Source organism: Dicentrarchus labrax, unplaced genomic scaffold (genome assembly GCF_905237075.1).
Source record: "Dicentrarchus labrax unplaced genomic scaffold, dlabrax2021, whole genome shotgun sequence".
Classification (NCBI taxonomy): Eukaryota; Metazoa; Chordata; class Actinopteri; family Moronidae; genus Dicentrarchus; species Dicentrarchus labrax.
In genome coordinates, this window is record NW_026136718.1 from 4,218,836 (window position 1) to 4,233,219 (window position 14,384).

The 14,384-nt window shown below is 41.1% G+C and overlaps 1 protein-coding gene across 4 annotated transcripts in view; it reads right to left on the minus strand.

The window, feature by feature from the left end:
* The window catches only part of LOC127349852 (carboxyl-terminal PDZ ligand of neuronal nitric oxide synthase protein), a 170,585-nt gene that overhangs the window by 63,517 nt on the left and 92,684 nt on the right, over positions 1 to 14,384 (minus strand). For 2 of the 4 annotated variants that reach the window (XM_051375837.1, XM_051375839.1), the window contains exons 6-7: positions 6,018 to 6,153; positions 1,138 to 1,355 (exon numbers count right to left, since the gene is read on the minus strand). In XM_051375837.1, coding sequence (XP_051231797.1) covers positions 1,138 to 1,355; positions 6,018 to 6,153 — 354 coding nt within the window. The remainder of the gene's footprint in view (positions 1 to 1,137; positions 1,356 to 6,017; positions 6,154 to 14,384) is intronic. The other 2 variants (XM_051375838.1, XM_051375840.1) reach the window with 1 other exon arrangement.

Genomic DNA, 14,384 nt, shown 5'->3' on the forward strand with positions numbered 1-14,384 from the left:
AAGATGTAAGAAAGTCAGATGTTAGTGCATAAAAGCGAACATTACCTGTCAAAGAGAATTTCCATAGTTACAAATTAAATCACCCAAGTTCACGATTAACTGAAAACTGCCAACTGACAAAAACTCAACAACACTTTTTTCTTTCTAGTCTGACAGTCATCACTGCTGTCTTGAAGGCACAGTAACTATAGCCTCGAGTCACACCACATTTACTGTCATTCTTGATGTATTTCACCTTTCAGCGAAAAGCATTACACACTCCACCCATCGAGAGTGTTTTCAACTTAGATATTTAAGCAAACAAAATGTGTAAAATCCAAACAATGTTTGCAAATTTGACTGATGATTGCACTTTTTTGGGCAATAAAATAATTCAGCGGTAGAACCAGGAATGCTTAACCTTGCGAGGAAGCTGGACTTATTCTATGCGTTTTCGGCTGGTACAGTGGTACCGGACCAGTCTTTGTCCTTTAAGAAAGTACTGGCAGCTACAGGGTTTTCACAGCTAGGTATAACGCAATGACACCGTTTGTTGAACCACAATGGCGGCTCCGATAGAGGTTAGAGTAAATGCTGCTCTACTAAATCAGAACTGGAGAGTATTTCTTCATTGAAAGAAGCACAAAGAACGGCACTGAAGGCTTTTCTTGATAGAACAGATTTTTCTTTTGGTAAAAGTTTGACAATGTTGTATGGTTTGTTGATCTTACTGGCTGAAGTTTGTTTGTGATGGACTGTGATAGATGGTTTATGGATTATAGTAGTGCCTGTCCTTTCCCAGTTTCCTAGGATGACTTCTCTGATGGTTCAGGGTAACAAATGTGCAGTCAGCTTAGGTAATGCTGGCCCAGGGCGAATAATATCAAAACTCGATACAAGAAGCAAAATGTAGCAATATTTCATAAAACCATTTCTAAACTGAACTCTGAAATGAGAACTTTAATGTCTTTTTTTTCTTATAACCTTATTGAATTTACCACCACACATTGATTTCTAGGCATTATTTGTTAACAGCCATTTGTCCACCGCTCAACTCATGTTGGCCCCACACACGGAGAAAGATCACCAGGAGATTTGACATAAGACTCTGCTGGTCAGAGCTGCAAACGAACACATGTGCAACACTGGATGATTTACCTTGTTCTCTGAGTGGTTCAGGTCAGGTGTCTTGGCTGTGGCGTCCAAATCAGTCACCCCTCTATTGAGGTTTAACTCCTCTGCTGCCGGCACCTGGCTCACCTCCTCGGCGTCAATATCTGTCTCCTCGGTGACAGATGCTGTCTTCTCTGCGCCTGTTAGCTCCCGAGCTGAGCCGAGGAAAGTACACACACATACAGGTGGATAAGCACGCACGCCTGCATACACACATGTGGGCATGAGCATGTACACACGCACACATGGGCGGACACACAAACGCACTCAAGTCAGAAAACATTATCCACAGAACCACAGTACATTGTATGATTATTCAAATGTATATTAATGTTCTAGGTGTTCAGTCAGACAGCTCTTTAGCAAAAAACCAGAGATATCAGTCCCCATATTACCACACAAAGAGCTGTAATACAGTGCAAGTCTAAATATAATACAATGCTGCCAGCACTCTCTTATTTCATTGGAGTTTTCATTTTGTGGTTTGAGTTTGTGAACACTGTTCTCATTACTGTTAATACATTTTTAATGGGACAAATTGGCCCAAATTTGATACAGGCCGTGTTTTCGGGGAAGCAGATAACATTAACAATGGAGATCAACAATATTATCTGCGTATGAGACAAAATCAATGCAGACAACAATACTGTTTATGAGGAGCACTCTTCCTCGTCCTCTTCTGCCCTCCACACTTACTCAGACTATCTTGGAACTGGGTTCTATTTGACTCCTTTGTCAAAACTGAACAGAGGCAGTCCTTCTCTTTTTATTTGATAAAGATTGATTTTTGACTGAGGCCACACTGACAAAAGCTGCCACAAGTGATGCACCAGATCAACACACTGAAACACTTGAATAGGAGTGTACACTAAAGGTATGTTTTCCTACAGAGAACACACACATTTAATCAACAAATATGCGATATCCTACATTTTAAAGTACTACGATAAAACCACCACAAAAACTCTAGCAAAATCTTCATTTAACTAAATGCAAGTTGAAACCCTCAAAATTATGATTGTTTTTGACCTCAGCAGTCTGATTTTTGTTGAACATTTAACCATTTCAAGTGTGATATATTTGGCTCACCAGGCACCAGAACACAACTATAACACTGTTTGTCACAGCTGTTGGAACATTTCTTCCCCTGACTACAAAGCCTGAAGCTGCTGCCTCTATATCATACCCTCACCTAACACAACATTGTATAACAGGGGAAACGTAGGTTCCAGTTCTAGTTTATATTTTACTTGAATGTGATTTGTTTTCATGTTCAAGCACAGTTATTGACAACTGCCCACTACATAGAATTGCATTTGCTTCCAGGCAACGTGACTGTACTAAAAATATATGATTGCACTGGGAGCTACAGGGACCGCAGTCACTTGAGTGGCAAAGCTATTTCTACCCAGAATAGATGGCAGTTACTACTATTTACTCAAGACTGCCTCTCAAACAGCCTCATACAGCAAGTTTCATTAAAAACACAATCATTTTAAAAACATGAAAACTACTCAAAAGAAGAAAGGAACTTAGTCGATATAATTACTCTCTTTATTCCTTAACTGGGATGCACTTATATCAAACAGTAAAATCCTAAAATACGTAACAAAAGACTCTCTCTTCATTGCATAGCTTGCATTTAATGCAAGGTGAAAACAGTTAAGGGACAGTTTGGCCTTTTGGGAAAAAATGCTTATTTGCTTTCATCCTGAGAGTTAGAGGAGAACGTCTGTTTGATAAGAACAGACCTGGAGTCAGGTTGTGGTTAGCTTAACTTAGCATACAGACTGGCAGCAGGGGAAAACGGCTAGCTTGGCTTTCTCCAAAGATGAACAAATGCCCTCCCGGGTTTTTGACCAAATAAACATTAACAATACAAAACTGAAGTGAAATGATCTGCCTCTATTTAACCTACTGGCACGCAGAAAATAAAAAAGGAAACTGCATTAGAAGTGCAATTATACCACCTTTGGGCAGCACATCTCCTTTGCAAAGAAAACAGAATTTTATTTGTTCAGTATATTAACAATTTGGAATATTGCTAACAAAGTCATCAAGGCTCCCCATCTTATGTCCTGTAGGCTCAGTTCAGTACTTCAGTGTTCAGTATTTAGTGATCACTGAACTGCTGGATGCCTGTGGCACTGTTATGTCTTATGTTAATGTGAACTGTAATGATAACATTACGGTTCCACAGTGTGGCGTTGTTCACCATTGACTGGGCTTTTATTAGTTCCAGCGATATTAGCAATTCTTTACACATTTATTTGTTTGCTAATAAGATTATTCTTCATCTTATATGTACGTATGAAATGATGCACAAACATTCTTCTGAGAGGAAAATCATCACTTGCTCTTTACTTCCTGCTGTGTCTCCTTTTCTTCGCACTCCCTGCTGTTCAACCCAGTTCTCCATCCCCTCTCCTCCTCTCTAATTCATGTCTACATTTCATCTTTTCTTCCTCCTCTCGTCCTCTATGATCCCAAGTCGCTCTTTCCTCTAATATCCATCTATTCTTCCTCCTCCCCTCCACTAGCCATGCTTTCTTCCAGCTTTCCGTTTCTCTAATCCGCTATCTCCCACTCTTCTATCCCTTCTCCTTTCACTGCCATGATAATTAGTTCTCCAGATAAGCTCATTGGGTGTGCGTGACGGCTCTTGTGTTGCTTAACACACCATGACAGCGAGTGTGTGTAAAGGCCTGAGTTTGTATGCATGTGGGGTCCTTGCACTGTGCATGAATGTACAGTTATAGAGTGTGGGTGATCTCTGGGCTTATCAGCATGTGAAAGAGAGCTTGTCTCTGGAGGGTTGGAAGGGGGATGTAGGGATAACGTATCCCTGGCACTCTCCGATCGGGGTGTGGAGGGTGACCAGCGTTGGCTGCTGTAATGACTGGAACGGTGGTGTGAAAGAGCTCAGTTCTTGGACTCTTCCAACTGCTGAATCCCCGTGTCTGTCCTCTCAGACCCCACTCAGAGCCACGTGTCTCTGGGCTGCAGTGGAGCCCATCCTGTCCAGGCACGAGGCATCGGATAAAAGTAGCTCAGCCCACCAGTGTTGTTGTGTGGTGCCTTCTTTCTTTGGGTTGACTCATCCGTGACATTCACTCCAGCATCGCCCTCTCCCGCTTGCCACCATGGGTACAATGCAGACAGGAATGTGTATGTGTGCGGAGTGTGTATACGGTACTATCTGTTTGTGATATCTGAGGACATAGGACTGTGTGAGAAGTGTGTAGGAGTGCGTACAGGGGGAGGTTTTGCCAAGACTTCAGATTTTATATTATTTTTGGACTTCAATATTCATTTTCACCATGGCCTTATTTCTATCCATGACCTAAAAAACCCATTCCTTCCTGGTTTGTTTATCTCGTCTTTCAACGGGGATGAGGTATGTTCTGCACTATTTCTGGGCTGAAACCTCGTTCACATGGGGGCGAATGGATTGTGGCCTCTTCTTCTTGTCCCAAACCTAAAATCTTCAGAGTCTTTAAACATAGGATAACATACTCAACAAAACAACTGCTGAGGTCTTGAAACGCTGTGACATCGAATGGGATTCTTTGTGATAACGTGATGAAAAGAGCTTGCACTGCCAATGGTGGTCAGCTAGCAGTAAGCATGCTAGCAGATTAGCTAGGTAGCACAAGCTTGGGCTACCTCTGTCAGCTATGTAAACCCATGTTTCACACATCAAAATGGTCCCGGGGTTCTCCTATCAGACTCTTTATTTTGGACATATTCACAACATTTTTACAACCGCCTCACATTTCCAGCCATTCACCGCCCCAGCACACTGAACCCTGAACCGTTACATCAACTCCACCCACACGTCTGCCTGCCTGTTTATTTCTTTCTCTTATTGTTTTGTTTGCTTCAAAAAAGCATGGACGCTCTGTTGTGTTTACATCTGTAAAATCCCCTGCTGTGTTTTGTGCGAGAAAGGGGTTAATATGTTGCACACTGTAAAAGACATCATTGCTTCCAACAGAAAATCATTTGAATAATTGGTTGTCATTAAAAATGAACCTTCATTTAACTTCAATAATACAATTTATTTTACGGACAACTTGGATGCAAATATTTCAGATACTGTTAATCTTGTTCCCACCATGAGCAAGCACTTGGCGACAGCGGCAAGGAAAAAAACAGAGGCAGAAACCTTGGGCAGACCTCTCTTTCACCGTGTTCATATTGTTTTCCAACTACTTTACGGCGCTGAAATATGTGGAAGTAATTCATGGAGAGGCAAAAAAATGGTATACATCTTGCTCTTCTTCTGTTTGCCCGATTGTTTCTCTCTCTCTTGTTTATTTGTTGATTGTTTTCGAATGCGTTGTAACATTATTTCCACAGTTCTTGACTCAATTCTATCTTTCATTTTTGTATACATATCCGCTGACTTGTTTATTATATTGTCCTCAGTGACCATAGCCTTCTTAAAGACATATCAGTGTTCAGTGATACTCAAGGAATACGAGAACTCTTCAATATCTCTTCAAAGAGAGATTTTATAGCTGCAGTAGACTTTTTTTCCTATTTGTCACTTCATGAACTTTCAGGGAACATCTACAAGGTTGCAACAAACATACTTTTTCTCTTTCAACAACTTTGATGAAAATACAGCACTCCCACATGAAACATTCACAATGCACTCTGTAGCTCTTAATGTTACCTTCTGATACTTCAAAGTTATGACGAAGAAGTGAGCACAGATCACTACATGTTCTGATAAATGACAAGTATCAAGATTTTCAAAAATACCTTGAGGCCAGAGCAGCAATGCAGAGCACTAAGAACGGGATGCTGACTGTTTTGCAGGAGCATGATGTTCTGTGTGTGTGTGTGTGTTTGTGTACCTGTGACCGAGGAGTCGTTCTTTTCGCTGTGGCAGTCCTCCTGTCCATCTGCGTTCTGCTGTGTGTGCTGCAGACTCAGTTTATGACAAACCTCGAAAGCCTGGCCGACTGTCCGTACAATACGCATGGCCTGACTCTGGGTGGGTGGGCAGGCGGGAGGGGGGGGAGAAAAAGAGAAATGCAGTTGTAATTCTCAGGAAAACATTCGGTACCACTTTTGTATTGCCATCTGGTTCAAAATGCTTATTGCTGTTCAGTGTTTTACACCCAAATTCAAACATTTTCTTCAGTATTGTGATGACTTTTCCTTGGATTTGGGGTTTATCTTTTTCTGGTTTCCAAACAAACCAAAAAGGTCAAACCTATCACTTCTTCATGTACCAGGGTATTTTTCCAGGAAGTGTTGTCCAGTATTGTATATTGAGCCTTGACGCAGATTTGTTCCAGAAACGTGTGTATTTCATTTCAAACACACACAATAGGTAGGAAATGCAGTTCTAAATTATCTATAGGTCACCTGATGTTGTAACGCAATAAGTCTCAGAAAGAGGAGCATGTCTGGGTTTACAGTCCAAACTCAGTGGAACATCAGAAGAATTTTTCCTTTGTCCTCAGGTGCAAAGAGATGGATGTGTCTGCTTATCTCCTCCTTTACTCTTTCCACCCTGCTCTGAAAAGGCAGGTCAAGTGAAACCAACTTAGGTGACTTCTCTGTCTGTTATCAGGCCTCTCTAGTCTGACTTGTCACAGTGGAGAGAGAAAAATGTTATTTTAAAGCACTGAGGCCTAGCCTCCAAACACTACTCATCCTCAGCTGAATGAGCAGAACAGATGCAGCGTGGCCTAAAAGCCAGGACAGAATCAAGACACTGCCAAAGGACAAAATCCTTTCTTGTCCCGGTTATCAACTCTGAAGTTATGTCCCACAAAATGTTCAGTCCAGATCACTCTCAGAACATTATGTGACCCTAGGCTTCGTAGCAGAGAAACATAATTTATTGCATACATCTGGGTGTTTTATTACATTAAAACTTAAACCGGTTTTGGCAATATCTGAGGTGCTGGGCCTGGACAGATGTTTTTGTTTTTTGGGGTCAGAAAAACTCAAAAACACGTTTGCTTTCTGCTCAGTGGCGAGGTCTGCAGTCTTAGTGCTCTCAGGGCATTTTGTTCTTCTTATTATTTCGTTCTTTTCATTAAAACATGCTGCTTCGGCTTCATTTAGTGCTGATGTTTCCATAGTGACTACCCAGCAGTTGCTAGTATCAGCCAAATAGGTATTTTTGTCCAGATCTGAAAATGTCATACTGACCCTTACATAATCCGAGCAACAGCTACTACTGCACCAACGATCACAGAGCTGCATTTGTCATCTCACTAAAATTAACTTACAGCCTGTTGCCACTTCAAAAGTGTTATGGTTTAAATCCAAGCTTTTATCGTCAGAATACGCATGTTTCATAGGATTATTCAGAAAAGAGACAACGGACAATGTGGTATATGGTAACATAAAACATAAATGTACATGGATTACCAATAACAACAATCTAAAAGGGAATATTAATCAGTAATGATTCCCTGTATTGTATTTTGTGTTTTACTCTTTGAAAGCCTAACCAGGGATAAAGACTGCAAATTAGCTACAGCTATAAGTCCTATATACACAGCATCAGTTGCATTTTATTTGAATATAATAATGCCTACGTGTGCCTGTCAAAAGCAGCCCTGGCAGCTAGAACCATTTTACCAACTGACCTGTGTATCTATTGTAACAGGAAATGTTATCAACCAACCCAAGAAAGACGACCAAGAGTAGCTGAGTATAGAGAGTGTAAATGAGCAGCCAAAGTCCAAACAGACATCATACTATGAATTATAAAGACAATGCAGCGTAAACCATCTTCAGCTGGTGCCCCTGTGACATCTGTCTTCTCTCCTTTCTATTTTTCTAGCCACAGGCATTAATATCTTAAACAGATAAGACGGGTTGCTCTACCAGTACTGAGGAAAGATGAGATTAGTTATTGTCACTTGAAGAGAAAATTGTCTTGGAACAGACTGCTGTTAAAAGAAACTTCAGGTGACAGAATGACACGTCAAGACATCAATCTAACAGAGTCAAGACAGAAAATACATCAAATACAGTGCCCAGAGTATTGTCCCCATGTTTAAGACCTTTATGGAGAGCCACAAGTGAATTATTGATGCGGTTTAGCTTGGTTAACCTTTAATTTGCACTTGAGGGGGTGAGATTGTTCAGAGATGCCCACATGCTGATATAATGCTTACTTATGAAAGTGTCTCATTTTTGTAAAAAAAAAAAAAAAAAACCTCTGTAAAAAAAAACCTTCTTTACTCTCATCCCTCCCTTGCATCCTTCTCAGACCCTCTGTACAGTACTTCCATGCTGTGCTGTTCTCTTCAACTCCATCTCCTCCATCATCCATCAATCCCCCCCCCGTCTCCTCCTCCTCCTCCTCCTCTGTGGACCCTCTATTCCTGTCACCCCACGCTGTTCCTCAGCCTGACAGTAAACACATGTGTTTTTATTTGAAGACATTTCCAGAGGCAGTTATACAGGGGATGAAAGCAGATGCTGGTGTTATTGTACACAGTGAACACACCAAAGGCTCGAGCTCCCCTGACTCATACAGTGACTGATTGGAAAACACGCAAACACAATGCTGTGCACAGTCTCTTTCTTTCTATCTACCTTTTATGTGTCCCTGAATCACTTTCTCAGTTTGTCCCTATTGAAGGTTTGATTTAATCAAAGTCAAACTTTTCAATAACGTCAAAGCAGATAACTTAACTGCATCCATCTCATCCACACACTGGTTCTGGCACACAGAGATGATGTCCCAGTTTTTAATCTCATTGATTTAATTTTTTTTTACAACTAGGAAAAACTTGTTGGTGAGCACAAAAAAAGACTTTGTTGAAAAAACTGGGGGCTACGATTCAGAGGCAAACTTTACACTAAGATTATTTACTTAAAAATTCAGAATGAATACACAAAACAGAGGAAGCGGGAACATTTATAAAAATAGTTTCTGAACAGAAGTATGCAGTGTTAGGAGGGGTAGTAGTAAAGTTTGTGTCCAAAGCTGCAGCAGCCGGCCTCACTGTAGTCTTTAATCTTTGGTACAGTAAGCAGCAGAGAGTCTGTGAATCTGTGCGCACTACAGAGGTCAGGGATATATATTTGGAGCATATCAACTAGACAGTCAAGTGTTCATGTGGGAATATATTTATATTACCAGGATCTTAAAAATCGATCCTAAAAACACCTTGAAGCCGGAGCAGGGGCTTAAGAACAGCAGTGATGTGAGCTCAGTGCTTTGTTCCAGTTAAACTCTGCCAGCAGTGTTCTGTAATCTGAAATTGTTTACAGACTTTTTGGGGAGAGCGGAGAGCAGAGTTCAGACTGGTCTGAACATCTACTTAATAAGAAGACTGGGTCAACAAAGCATGCGACTTTGACACAGGACACTGTGGTTCATGTCCCACTGGTTTCTTTTAACCAAGGTGACGTCCCTTAACAATTACCAAGTGGTTTTAAACTTGAAGATCAAAAAATGCTCATTAAGAGTCATTTTTGGAACTGTCATATGGGTTGTTCTGGAAGATACTGACAACGTTTTGCTATACAACTTATTAGCAACTGTTTTTATTAAGGAGGTCCTTCCCCCTAAAATGCGTTCTTTGAGCTGTCAACTAAATAATATGACTATACTGTGATGAAACACATCAATGCTGCTGTTATTATTTACATTACCAAATTTATGAAAATCAGCATTTTGTGTTGAAACTGGCTCAACATGCCCTCTATTGTTTTACATCATCCTAAACCTGGCAAGCCTAATGCTGACATAGAGTAGACCTTTTAGGGGTCATCAAAAAGAGTGTTAACCAGACCACCTCCCCCAGCCTCTGCTTTGAGTGGCAGTCTGTAAAACTGCAGCGTTCATTGTCAAACGTATACTGATCGAGAAGCATAGCTCACAGTATTTTATGCCCATATTTACCAAGCCTCTACTTAGTATTTTTCTATTTTGGTGCAGTGGTTTGCATATGAGACAGTTAGCTTCTCTGAGCCAATACCTTAGCAACAACACAGCTGCTAGCTGTGCTACAACACAGGTACCACACATCTTTTACAAAGAGCCATGACTGTGCTTCTAGTGACTTTAAAGCTCCAGCGGATTCTCTGTGTTTCCAGTGCGGACACGGAAAGTCTGACATCAGCTGCTTATGGTTGGTTAGCTCTGACTACCAGTTTACTGGTCCTGGTACACTGCTGTGGCCAGTCTGTCACTCACTCTGGTGGGTGTTGAAGCCATGCCCCCTAAGGTCACTGTTAAACTTGCTGAGAGGGAGGGAGCTAGTAGAATTACAAGGGAATTACTTTAATCCCTTATAAAAGTGCCTTGCCCAAGTCTTCAGTGTTATTTATACCTTTGTCAAATGGAAGGCCCCTTCCAACACACAAATCCTTTTCAGCTAACTCACTTTTTATCAGGACAGTTGTCCTGTATCTAGACATTTATGCCCTGAGCCAATTCTCCAATGGATCTCCAATTTTGTCAGCTGACAAGACTGCTAAGAGATTTGTCACTCAAATGCAAAGTCTGTATATATCCTGCTGCAAAGACATGAAATAGTTCTTAACTTGGACATCTGTCACCATCTCTGTCTAGCTCTCTTTCTCCGTCACTATCACTCTCCCCATCACTTTCCTCTCTGTCAATTGAACTGAATAAATGTACCCTCTCTGTATCTCTGTCTTTCTATCTCTCACTTCTCTCTATATATATATCAAACTGCCAGTGAGCTGGATCCTTGCAGTAGAATACTCTCTCTTAGTGGCTATAGGATAGGGCCTAGTCTAAAGCATAATGCATTATTTATCTCAGATTACTCAGACGTTCAGCGGTGGTTTCGCTGTCCTCTTGGAAATCTTGGTTAGAGCAAAGATGAGGGACAAAAGGGAATATAATGCAATTTAATAAAAAGCAGGGTAAACAATGAGTTGATGGCAGGGGAGTAAGGGTGGGCGATATGGGCAAAAAATAATATCTCGTTATTTTGGGGGATTTTGGCGATAACAATAATCAGTCATAATCAGATAATCAGTGATTAAAATGTGATTGGAATTGTCTGAGTTAGGACTTGTGTCCACCAAACGCGTTTTTAGCGCTGAGAGTGCTCAAAAACTCATTTTCCGAGCGCCCAGCGGTGTTAAAAGTTGAACAGATTTCAACTTGAAGCGTTCTGAGCGCTGCGCTAAAAAAGTCTTTTCGAAACCAAACCATTTCCATGCCAGAGAGGTAGACCCACGTCTCGGCACTAAATCATCTGAAGTACTGGTAGCTTCAGGGACTGGAGGTGCTTGCATTTCCTCTCTACCATCACAACGTGCTGCTAGACTGTTGCAAGGAGGATGCTAGCGAGAGGTCATGTGATCACGTGGGGTCCACTAGTCGTGTGACTGAATCCTGCCATGCTGTAGAGAGCGTTGCTGCACCGTGTATTAAGTGGATGTGAGGAGTTTCCGCGTGCGTTTCAATATTTTTGGCAAAGTAATTTAAATACTCGATAATGGAAATTTGCACATCGTCAAAACAACAATGACGATATTATCGCAAACGATATATATCGCCCACCTCTACAAGGGTGTTACTTCTGATTGAAGCCTTTCCTCTGTTGATAAGCTTGTTTATTCTCTCTGATCTTGTCTTTACATATTAACCACATCCACAGACAAACAGACCCATCACTTAGAGTACACAAGGTGTTAGCAGAGGATAGGAGAAGAGTTTTATTTAGAGAGTTGCACCAGCGAACCCTTGCCCACTGCGTTAATCATTAGGGCACAGCCTGGCCTGACGTTCATCAAACACTTTAATTGCCTCAAGGAAATTAGTGGGACAGCAAGGAGGACTTACACTGGGCAGAGAGGTGAGTGTGTGAGTGCACTGCAGACAAACATTATCAGACCCAAATAAGTACTAATCAATGAGAAAGTTTGTGTGTGACTGTGAGCGTGTCTGAGTGGGAGAGCATGAAGTAAGTGGAGTGTGATGAAATGAAGTCATGATGCCTCGCTGACTCTTCTGAACCATTAGCTCGATTTTCAGGCGGTGCACAAAGCAAGGGTACGTCATACAAACACACATACATTCACACACACTGCGACACCATGCTGGATATGGGTATCAAACCTGGAGATTTTTTAGCACATCCTGCGCTGTCAAGGGCAGCAGTCATGAGAAGTTCATCCACTCCCTTCTGCATGGTGATACATAAAACTGCAGTGTGCAGTTTAGTTATATGAACTTTACTGTTAACCAACAGAATTACACAGAATCTAATGAGCAATTACCAAATAAAAGTTAAGTTTCTATTTCTCTCTCTCGGTTTCTCTCAATTTTTGTCCATCTTTATTTATTTTCTCTCTCTTCTTTCCTTGATTAATTTAAATTACATTTCAACTTTAAAATCATTTGATCAATTTCCTTCCTTAACCGCCGTCTGACACTTATCCAACTCTGGTCGGAAGGAGGGTGATGACTGAGTTGCATTGATTCATCCAGATAAACTAACAGGCATTTTGGCAGGCAGTATTAAAGACATTGATGTAAAAAAAAATCAAGTGGTGCCTTCACCTGTTCTATCAACACCAATATGGCTGTCTGGTTTCCCAGCTAGCTGAGCCTTTCTAGTGGAGTGGACCCAGGAATGGTGTGAATATAAGTATGAAAGTGGTACTGTATGTCTATTAGTCCTGTGACAGACTGGTGCCCTGTTTTACCCTGAGCAGGATATAGAAAATTATGGTGGCTACCGTCTACTGACAGACAGGGTTCAGGTGTAGCTTTATGGAAGACTGAGCAGACAGCAGGTTAAGTTGTTCAGAGGATGGATAAGGACGCAGCCTACAAAAGGTGTCCTGCTGTGGCCCTAAATGCCAGACTGAACCTGCCCCTCCTCCTCAGACCAGATAGTCTAGACTCACAGAGACCAAAACAAATTTTTTACTTTCAAAAAACTAAGCGTAGATACCGCAGGTCAAGTTTCATGAAACTACAGCTTACAAGAGGATTTGTAAATCGAAACATAGCAGGAGACAGAAACACTGGAGATTAAGACAGGGAGTGAGTTAGACGGAGCTGGTAGAAACTAACTATCCTGTTTCACAAAAAGAACACATTGACCTATAACAGGGGAGCATTATTGAATTTTGCATGTGTTTACATCTCACTACTGACATCTCATGATCAATACATCACACCAATGTGTAGTATCTGGAAAGAAGCAATCACACATACCCTATGTATGCAACGACTTGTTCAACTGTGGCTTATTTCTACCTCTGCTGTAAAAGCCCTGCAGCCTTGACAGAGAGGAAAAAAATTGAGAGAGCAGGAAAGAGACAAAAAGCCTAAGACAGGAAGATCATTTTACTGAGATATGGATATTCAATAAAAAGTGTTGAAAGGCTATTAAATCCAATTATCTTAAGCAAGCTGTGTCAAGAATGATGCGAGTCCTTATCGTTGATATGTTTGGAGACAGCTGTACGTCCTTTTTTGTTAGCGCTCCTCAATGTCAATGAGGAAACCATTGATCTTCAGTCATATCCTGGCCACCTACATTTAAACACCACCAATGTTAAGATGAAAATCCAACGCACTTCTTTTAGACAACAACACTTGAAGAAGGCTTCATTTATGCCGTAGCTCAGTACTTTCCAATGTAATTACCTTTCAGCAAAGAAAGATTTGAAATCATTCATTTATTTTCAATCATCCTCAAAGGCAAACGATTCAGCTCGTCCAAGGCTGAACAAGTTGAAGCCATTAGCCGAGACTGAATAGCAACATATGGTTGAAGGGCGTCTTTCCACAGAGAGAGAACTCAATTAACACTTGACACAATAACCACAACTCTCTCTCCATCTCATCAACCGGCTGTGGACAACAGATGAGTCTTTATCCACCATAACTGGATGAATAAATACAGAAGAGCTGTTGTTTTAACCCACTGAAGTCCATTATGTGTTGTTTTTTTTATGTTTTTAAACCAGTGGGGAATCAATCAATCATGTGGCCTATCAATATAATTGCAACAATAACAACATAAAAAAGGACAGCTGCCAGCTGGAAGGGCTCTATTTAGCAGCAGAGATGGGATGTGTTGTAGTCCATTATCAGGTTTAAAAGACCATAACCAGGTTTTATGCATCCTATTTATTATCTTCATCTCATCTCTCTTCCCGCTTGGCTTGTTAATGTGTTAGTGCCTCGGTGGTGAAGATATGGGATAAAGACTGGACAGAGGCTGTAAAGATACTAACACATGATA